This window comes from Hakea prostrata, chromosome 4 (assembly GCF_041222555.1).
Source record: "Hakea prostrata isolate BN-2017 chromosome 4, UWA_Hpros_2, whole genome shotgun sequence".
Lineage (NCBI taxonomy): Eukaryota > Viridiplantae > Streptophyta > Magnoliopsida > Proteales > Proteaceae > Hakea > Hakea prostrata.
In genome coordinates, this window is record NC_142603.1 from 6,454,680 (window position 1) to 6,464,494 (window position 9,815).

Consider the following 9,815-nt stretch of genomic DNA (forward strand, 5'->3'; position numbering starts at 1 on the left):
CAAATAAGATCTAATTAATAGAAAATTTAGTAACATACATAATGGTCAGCATATATTAGGTGATATTCAATTTTTAGCTTTGAATTAAATTTGATATTTCTTAATATTTTAGTTTCTATTTAATTACATCTATCCTTTATTTGGTGATTTATTTGTAGAGAAAAAAAAAACCACATCTTTCCTTTATTTGGTGGTTTCTTTTTAAAAAAGAAAAGTGAAATTAAAGTTATTTTTTTCCTATTAAGGGTAGTATTATAACTTGAAAAAAAAAGCAAATAAGTAAAAAGATAATTGCAGGGTTATTTTTGGAATTTTGAAAAAATATATAGATGCCACATCATCAGTAAACTGATAGAGCTTAACGATAGGGGGCATTAATAATTATTGACAAAGTTAAAGGTTGGAATAGTAATTTTAAAAAAATACAGGGAATAAAATGATAATAAAATCAAAATACAAGGCAAGAGTAATTATCCCTATTTTTTATCTGCCTCTTATTATGCTTGTTCTTTCTCTTTTTCTCTATTAAGCTGACGGTTGTAGGCTTGTAGCTCTCTTTGATAAATAATTACATTAAAGCATTTTCCTTAATCGTGCTGCTTTTGTGATCCGGCCGGAAGGTCTATTATGGGATCATATCTTGACTAATGGAACTCAGACTTTAAGTCTTGTTGTCTGTGTGTTTGAGAGAGAGGGAGAATAGCATGGCATACATTGCAATAGATTCTCTTGTGAACAAACTAACAGAGAAGCTGATAGAGGAAGAAGCAAATTTGTTTCATCAAGTGGTGGATCAAGTTTGTTCCCTTCTTTGCATGCTTAAGAGTCTCAGGCCCTTCGTACAAGAATTCCACAGAAAACGAACAGTAAACATTCAGTCGTCAATGAAGGAATTCATAAAATTAGTCAATGAAGCCGAAGATGCTATCGACTCTTATATCACCACGAGAGGAACTGAAGCCAGCGAGAAGGATATAGAAGTCGACCGTCAATTGAGAAATAAAATTGAGAAAATCAAGTCGAGGCTCATAAAATGGCACAATTCTCAGCATTATCTAATGGCTTCCCAAGCTCCAAATTCCATAGACAAAGATGATGATGCGGCGCCAATGGGTCTAGATAATAAGGCAACCATGATGATGGAGCGGCTCGAATCCAAGGATAAGTGTCCTGGACGTGATGTCATTCCTATCGTTGGGCCTGGGGGCGTCGGTAAAACAACGCTGGCTCGCAGAGTTTACAAGGACTCAACTACCCTGGGGAATTTCGATTGTCGAGCATGGGTTGATGCCAATATACCCTCCAAAGAGTTGCTTCAAGAAATAATCAAACAAGTAAGGACAGAAGCACTCAACAGAGGAGACAATGATCATAGCAAGCCAGAGAAGATAATTCTCCGGGAATTGGCCATTCAACTGTTCGACCTTCTGAAAAAGAAAAGGTACCTCCTTGTCTTCGACGATGTTTGTAAAACTCAATTCTGGGCTGATGTTGATATGATATTCCCCAACAATAATCTTGGGAGTAGGATCATATTCACTACACGCTACGATGAAGTGGCTGAATCAGCCAAGCCCAGAAGGCGTCCCTTTTATCTACAGCCAACCTTGAGCAAGGAGCAGAGCTTGGCACTTTTTTCTTCCAAGATCAGCATCTCCAGATCAAATGCAGCTTCTACTAGCAGTGAAGGAGGAGGAGTACCAGTGGTAAAAAGCCCATGGAAAGAGTGTGTAGAAGCATCTGGAGGACTACCATCTGCAATTCTTGAATTAGCGGCGGAACATGATAAACTTGTAAGGACGTCAGGTGGCAATGAAGAGGACGTTGGCGAGCAAACTTGGAAATTGATTTATAACAACTTACCGCATCACTTGAAACCATGCTTTCTCTATTTGGGGATTTTGAGTTCATGTTGCTACTCCCAATTTATCGAATTGATGATTGCAGAGGAGTTTGTACACGGGCAACAACCACTAACGACAATTGCCGGAAAATATCTGAATGAGGAGCTCCTTGATCGGAAACTGGTTGAAGTCGTAAGCAAGCATTTGGATGGGAGGATCAAACAAATTGGTACTCCCAAGTGGTTGAATTTCTCAAAATCTGAGGGTAGAAAAGAAAACCTTCTAGAATTTTGGGATGCTAAAAAAGAAGCAGACAGTTGGGATAAAATACCCTCCGCCAACCCAGAGGGCGGGGTGATGGGCCAAGACAAGGCAGAGAGGATCTTGATTTCCTTACCTCTCGAAGCAAATCGAGTTGCCGTTCAAGGGTTGTCCAAGGGCGTAATTGGAGTCATCAATTCTGCCTTGAAGGAACTCCGTGAAGCAGGTACAATTACATCTCTCAGTTCTCTCTTGTCTGCACGATCTTTTTTAATCTTGCCATCTGAAGGAGAAGCAAGAGATGAAATAATCATCCCTTGGGAATTTCTGGACCGAAATCTGAGGGTGTTAGATGTGTTCCTTCCGGAATTGATCGAAGCCATTCCAGGAGATATTGAACGTCTGAAGCTTCTAAGGTACCTTAGACTGAATTACCTAGTTTTCAAAGGTGAAACATTACTGCTTCCACAAACCATATGCAATCTGTGGAACCTACAGTTTCTCCGGATGAAGAATCGTAGTCCCCAGTATTTCTCCTCAGAATTCAAATTGGAAGGGTTTTGGAGAATGAGACAATTAAAGCATTTCTTGTGCAGCGATATATTGCTTTTGCTGCCTGATTCCCCTGAAAAAGACGTGGTATTAAAAAAACTTGAAAGGCTCAAACATTTGTCCATCACTTGCTGTACCGAGGCTAATCTGTCAAGATTTCCTAATTTGGTAAGATTGGGCATCGGTGGGAAGATACAACCAGTGCACATTCAGGAAATATTGTTCAATAGTCTTCGACAATTGACAAGCCTTGAGAAACTAAGTTTGCATGGTGCAGAGGATAATGAGATATTACCTGTTCCCAACTTGGACCTGTTCCCACCAAGCATCACCCACCTGACCTTGAAACGAACCCGACTAAAGGGAGACATAATGCGGCTACTAGGGAAGCTACCAAATCTTCAGGTCCTCAAGTTAGCTTTCAAAGCCATTGAGGAAGCTGTTTTAGATTTTACCCAAAAAATACATGTTCCAGATATGGACACTGCTACTGCTGCTGCTACTGGATATGGGTTTCCAAAGCTCAAGTGTTTGAAACTCGAAGAAATTGATATAATAAAGTGGGATCAGCCAGAGGGAGCAATGCCAAGTTTGGAGATAGTAGTTATCCGCAATTGTATTCATCTCCATGACCTCCCATTAGAAGCTCTGCAGAAAATCCAATCTTTGCAGGTGTTGGAGCTCTACAAGATTCATCCAGCAGTAAAAGAGGTCGATATCCAGAAATGCATCGGCAAGGATGGGCTTCAGTTACGCTTTACTGAACAAGCCCGCGAGACAGTTAATTAGTGAGTAAAACTCTAAAACTCATTCCTTTCTCAATTGTTAAGTCTACTGCAGATGTTCATCCTCAATTCCTCATGCATTGTAGTTGGTTATCTTTTTTCTATAATACAAGTTGGCTAGTAATAGTAAGCAAAGTGAATTTGCTCTTCTTGGCTTTCTTCTAATCTCTTGACAGGGTGCTTCTGGATGATGGTTTTCAAGCTACAGATGGACTCTCTCTAGCTAGGGAATCCTGTCTCCAACTATTGGAGCAGAGATGATTGGCAAGGAGATTTGTGTTGTGGCTTGTTTGATGAAAAATTTTCGTCCTAAATAAATCAATTTGTGGAGTTGAACTTAATTAGTATTCTACATGTATAATAGGCCTTACTGAACTGTTGCAGGTCTTATGCTGATTGTTGTTGCCTGTTTGATGTACGTGACTTATGAAATAAACCTATCCATAATGGTCCTGTGCCTAGCTAAATTTGCTGATTTGTATTGTAATAGGATTATAGGTTGTTGTTATTATTAATTGTTTGCATATATTCACTTCTATTCTCGTTTCTTCATTTATTTTCCTCACAACCGTTTTTTTTTAGGGGTATTTTACAATCATGATTTGATCAAGTTGGTTGATTCTTATGGACGTTAATATATCCATTGAGACCTCCAGACCCTAACAAAGCTAAGAGGAATGTCGTTCCCATTAGGATTTAAAAAGAATAAAAATCATGTATTAACTTCAAAGACACTTTTAGTTATCTAATAAAACAAATTATCAAGAATTAACAAAGCTATTAGTTAAATTAACAAAATTGCTAATGAAAATACAAATCAATTAACGAAATTACTAGGGATTTGATTTTACCACACATGATATAGTTTATTCATTTATTCTCTTCTTTTTCATACATTTAATTTAATCTCCACCCTTATCGACAAGATTATTTAAATTAGATTACCTCATCTGTTATGCATGATGATCCCTAACATACCAAGTTGCCATACCAATTACGCATAAGAGAACAATTTAACATGTTGCTTGAACAAACCACTAAACCTATTACGCATTAAATATAATTGTGATTCTTCAATCCTAGGTCTAGCATGCATTCTTCGTTGTTATATTAATGAAAACATAATATGAAATTCATGAATATTGGCCAGACATTCAGACATTAACAATAAAATTGAAGAAAACAAGAGGAATGATTGAATTATATAAAAATAAAATAAAATAAAAAAGAGTTTTTTTACATGACATTCACTATTATTGGGGTGAAAGTGTGAAACTAATCTCCACCTACTATCATGGCCTAAATTATATGGCACCCACTTTGAATATTACAAGTTACCCACAATTAGAATTTTCAGTTAAGTGAGTAGTAAAATAATTTAACGACCCCATTTAATATCCTACATACCCAACCTTTAGGTCACCCAATCTTTTCTTGTCCCTTACCGGAAATTGCCCCACCAGAGTCTTAAAACCACCACACCACACCCCCTTCTCCCCGGCAATTACCGCCCACCCCCATTTATTGCTCTCTCTCTCATCCCCATTTTTAAATTTGAAATATAAACCAGAACCCTTAGATTTCTCTAAGGGCTGCTCCCACCAGATTTCTACAAGGACATGTCTTGTCGCTGCTGATACAAGGTTTCAGCTTCTAATTCGAGCTCAGCTTGGTCAAATCTTGGCTGTGAAATACTAGACCCCTTCGTCGCTTGGCTTGGGGGTCTCCAGATAGGCACTAGACCTCCTTTTGTCCTAACATGTTAGAATCTATCCTACCATTATCAAGCCTGGAAAGCTTGCAAGGCTGTGTATGAATGTCATCCACCTCCATATATACTACTTTCATACCTTTCCTGAGAATACTAGAACAAGGTCTCTACAGTTCCTTATCTCTTTATATCTCCTTTCTTTCTTAACCTTCACAAAAGACACTAATAAAAGATAGTCGTCTCCTCTTTCTCTCTCTTCTGCTAGAGCCTAAGAGCAACTGAATAAGGGTTTCTGAATGGAGGTGGAGCTAGCTGTCCTCAAGCATTGACGACGAGTTGTCAAAATTTGGGGATTCCGTTGTCATAAAAGGCTTCTTTAAAGGGCTTCAATATATCGCGCCCAAAGGCAGAAAATGTCAGTTGCTCTTTGCGTAGCTTTTTGCAGTGCCTTCAGAAGAAAAAGAAAAAGGGGTCACACTGATGAGTTGTGTGCCTGTGAGTCTCTTTGCCTTTGCTATTCTATAGAAACCGCTCAGACACCTACAAATGGCTATCAGATGTATTAGATGGGCGACCTCACAGGGGGCGGTGGTTGGCCGGGGGTTGGCAATTTCCAGCTAGGGATAGGAAAAAGATGGAGCCAAGGGTTAAGTATAAGAGGATATTAAATGGAGGTAATTAAATCATTTTACTATCCAAAAGGCATTTAGATCGTTTTAATGTTTTATACCCCACTTAACAGAAAATCCTAACTACAAATGACTTGTAATTTTGAAAGTGGATGCTATGTAATTTAAGCCATAATAATGGGTCACCTCAATAAAAAACTATCTAGGATCCATCTAATCTTAACAACAGAAATTTAGAACATCATACGATAAGAAGAAGTAAGAGAAACATCACTCTAGAATTGAAGAAGAAGAAGAGAAATTCATCCTTTGCAGCAACATTCCTCTCAAATTCATCCCAAGCATCCTCCTCCACCAAAAAATGTTTTTGGTTGGAGTTTCATCCCTTTTTATAAGTTAGTTTCCTTGTTTGGTAGGCCTCTTTGGCTCAATTTAATACATTTCAGAACTTTCCTAAACCAATATCAAATATAACTCACAAGCAAACTCACTTTCTAAAGATGGATAAACACACCATCCGGAGGAGTTAAACCCCTGTAGAAAATTGAGACGCCCAACTTCATCACTAGCTTGCAAGGCGCTGCCACAGTTGCTGCAGATCCTATAAGAAGAGAAGAGAAATTGAAGTGGCCAGAGCAGGTCCGATCTCAAAAATATATAGCTGAAATTTGAAATAAGTCTGGGCCCAAGCCAGTGCAAAATTAGTGGATAAACCCAACTCACTAAAGCCCATGTATGAAAATAACAAATTTATAAACTGAGATGAGCCCTAAGCCCAAGTCACCCCACATTAGTCTGAGTGTCTTACACGAATTTTATAAAATAACCCCAAAGCCCGCGTTAGATCAACGCTAGTTCTGATACTGAATATTAGGTATTTGACTAATGCACCAAAAGCTCTGAAGCTGATGTAACAGATTGAACTAAGGTTTTCAATTTATCATATACTAAACTGGCTTAATCTAGCGACCATACACTAAAGTAGACCCAATGATGAAAACAATGAATCACCAGTATAAACAGGGTTGATTTCTGTACAAAACAAAAGGCATGTGGCATGTACCTTTGGAATTATATGTAGAATGGATTGCTCAAAACAAAAGGCATGTCACCCCCAACTTATCCATAATGGATGTCTAGGTCCTTATGGGACAAGTGATGATCAGCCATGTGATACCCAAACAACTGACTGCCAACAGTATAACAACACAATCACTAGAGATTATCATTTCCACTTCTCAAATAGAAGTATAGCATCAGCCCACAGATTCACAGAGACATCCCATGTTCTTGCGAGTTGGTACACAAATCAGAGTCGGGATCATCTCTCCGTCGGGGAAGCAAAAAAGTGCTCCCTTACGGCTTCATGACCACAAAATCAGTGGGGCAAAAGGGAGGAAACAAAACTCAAAATTTCACCTGTGGGCTCCACTGTGTTTTTGTGGTTGAGAAGCCGTCGAGGAGCACTTTGTGCTCCCCCGACGGGAAGATGATCCCGACTCAATCAAATCATAGGACCCACCCTGCTGTACTGTTCCTGCATAAATACAAAGCACACATTAATTGCACCCGTATGATCACATGGTCTTGCATATCCAAATTACAAGCCAAGTCAATATTAGCCACTCTTCATGTCTCTTATTTTGAGATGCCGTCTCCATTCAGAACTGTGTGATGTTAAGTGTATATAGAGCAAAGAAGCCTGCATCAAACACCTATCTATCTCCTCCGGCCACAATTCCAGTATCACTATTACCTTCAGATGATGAAGATAAACAACAAGAAGCTCATTGCCATGGCGAGAAGGTGGAAGAAGTTAGCAGTTGCTAGCCGCTGGAGAATCTCAGAAGGTCTCAGTAAGGGTTACCAAAGGTTTAATAGCCAAGTGGTAGCTGATAAGGGTCACTTTGTAATCTATACGGCTGATGAGAAACGTTTCATGATCCCTTTGGCTTATCTCACTACCAACATCTTCAGGGAGCTCTTAAGAATGTCTGAGATTCAGTTTGGATTACCAGGAGATGGACCCATTACACTACCATGCGATGCTGCCTTCATGGAATATGTCATCTCATCAGTGAAAAGATTTCCATATAAAGATTGGGAGAATGCTCTACTTGCTTCCATGTGCACAGGCCGGTGTCCATTTCCTTCTCTGGTTCAAGGACAGAGCAGCCAACGAATTCTAATTGATACTTTTTGAAATGGTCCACTGAGAATGAATTGTCTTTGGTCTTCCTCAACGTCGACAGAAATTTGTATACAGAGATTGTCGTCGATTCAAACATAGCAAGCAGAAGTTAAAAACCCTGTGTTCACGTTGTATTTAGTACCTGTACAGTTCCAATTTTATAAAAGTTTTGGTATGGCAACATATAAATTAACAAATTATAATTCAATCTTACCTTTTAAGACCGAAATTTCTAGGAGATTTATTTGTTGTGTGTATCTGTGTGCGATAATTTTGCACCGTTTTGCCACTGTTAATAAGCAAGTAGAGAGTCCATGCGCCTTTAATTTCTGGATTTTACTTGGGAGCCGCGAAGTTACGAGCAGTTTGCATCTGAACCCTTTATATTTCATTCATTTTATTAGACTATTTACATGTGTGTTCATTGTTCTGTCCAGATTTAAATTTTGGTCAGAGCAGAGCTGCTCCCAAGCAAAATATGTACTGCTTTAAGCAGCAAATTTGCTTCTTGAATCTGAAACATAATAGGCATCAATTTCAATTCTATTTTTGAAATAGTCAGAAATTGGACATGTTTATCAATGGTTTTAAACCAAAATTTCTGTAAGCATGATACACTAAAAATAACTTCTGACTGCATTATCCAATGGGTAATATTAGTTAAGGATAACGCTGGTTTTTCCCAATCTAAGGGCAACACAGGAAAACCACGGGTTGCCCTAGCCGCCGCCACTACATGGTGTGCAAGACTTCCAAGAACTCCACTAAAACTCAATTACCTTCTCCATGCGTGCAAGGCTTCATGAAGCAAACTCAAACTCAACTACTTAAGAAACTCAAGTTGATTACATCTTATCCACAAGTGTCAAACTCAGAGTTGTACACACATGAAACATAGTCCATATATACCAAACATAAATAGATAACTTGTGTAATTCAAACTCTAGAATAAGAGTCCAAGATTAATGTTGCACAGGACTTTTGTAACTATAAATGTGTAATATGTACTACAGTCAATTTCAAGGAAGCAAATCATATTCCTGTGGACATAGGTTGCAAAAATCAACTAAATCACGTACATCCATTTGTCAAACTCTCTCCCCCTTTCTCTCCCTCTCTGAAAAACGTCTATCTCTCCCTTGGAAATTATGGACTTTAGCACTACTATTCCTAGTTATTTGAATCTCACAAAAAACCTCACCTTTGGTTGTGTTTAAGATGCTCTTCAATAGCCCTAAAGGCAAGGGACAAGGGAGTTATTTGAACATCAATCACTCATTAATTTGAGTCCTAGATTGAGGATCAAAAGGTTGAGAACAACAATAATAGTTCTATCTAATCCACAATGCATTATTGCGGAGACCGCAATGGGGGTAGATGTGTTTTTGACATTGTTCCACGTTGGCCATGAGGTGATAGTCCAACAAAATCTTGACAAGCCCACCTACAAATCATTAAGCCATCTAGTCAAACCATCATATGGCTTCAATTGCGTCCCATTAATTATGATCAAATGTGCGTGGTCCAAAACATACGAGGGATGTCGTTGCAATCTGAAATGGGTTGTAGCTATTTCCATCCGCGTCTGCAACTACTGCTCAAGTCCTTAAACTAAAGGATTTATTCTCTACAAGACAAAAATTGAACCATCTTGATCTTCTCTTTCAACTTGCTGTGATGACTTTAATGCCATCTCTGCTCTCTTTTAAGCTAAAGGGGAGAAACCATAGTTTTTTTTTTCATGGCAACTATGCTATGTTAGCTAATTGATCATCTTCTTCTCATCTGAAAGAGAAAATCAAGATCAATCAACAGCTACCTCTCTCTGCAGGTTGAAACTGC

The 9,815-nt window shown here is 38.6% G+C and overlaps 2 protein-coding genes across 2 annotated transcripts; both read left to right on the top strand.

Annotated features, from left to right (window-relative positions):
* Nucleotides 1-662: 662 nt before the first annotated feature.
* On the top strand, nucleotides 663-3,891 carry LOC149017421 (putative late blight resistance protein homolog R1A-3). The gene is made up of 2 exons (XM_089154169.1): nucleotides 663-3,445; nucleotides 3,619-3,891. Coding segments are annotated over exons 1-2 (2,742 nt in total). The 5' UTR covers nucleotides 663-704; the 3' UTR covers nucleotides 3,620-3,891.
* A 3,656-nt stretch (nucleotides 3,892-7,547) lies between these two features.
* Nucleotides 7,548-7,985, top strand: LOC149017422 (auxin-responsive protein SAUR68-like). The gene has a single exon (XM_089152966.1). It carries the CDS (start codon nucleotides 7,548-7,550, stop codon nucleotides 7,983-7,985), a length of 438 nt encoding a protein of 145 aa, XP_089009092.1.
* The last annotated feature ends 1,830 nt before the right edge of the window (nucleotides 7,986-9,815 follow it).

Coding starts and splice junctions, on each gene's coding strand:
- LOC149017421 (XM_089154169.1), top strand. CDS start 705: ATGGCATACATTGCAATAGATTCTCTTGTGAACAAACTAACAGAGAAG.
- LOC149017422 (XM_089152966.1), top strand. CDS start 7,548: ATGAAGATAAACAACAAGAAGCTCATTGCCATGGCGAGAAGGTGGAAG.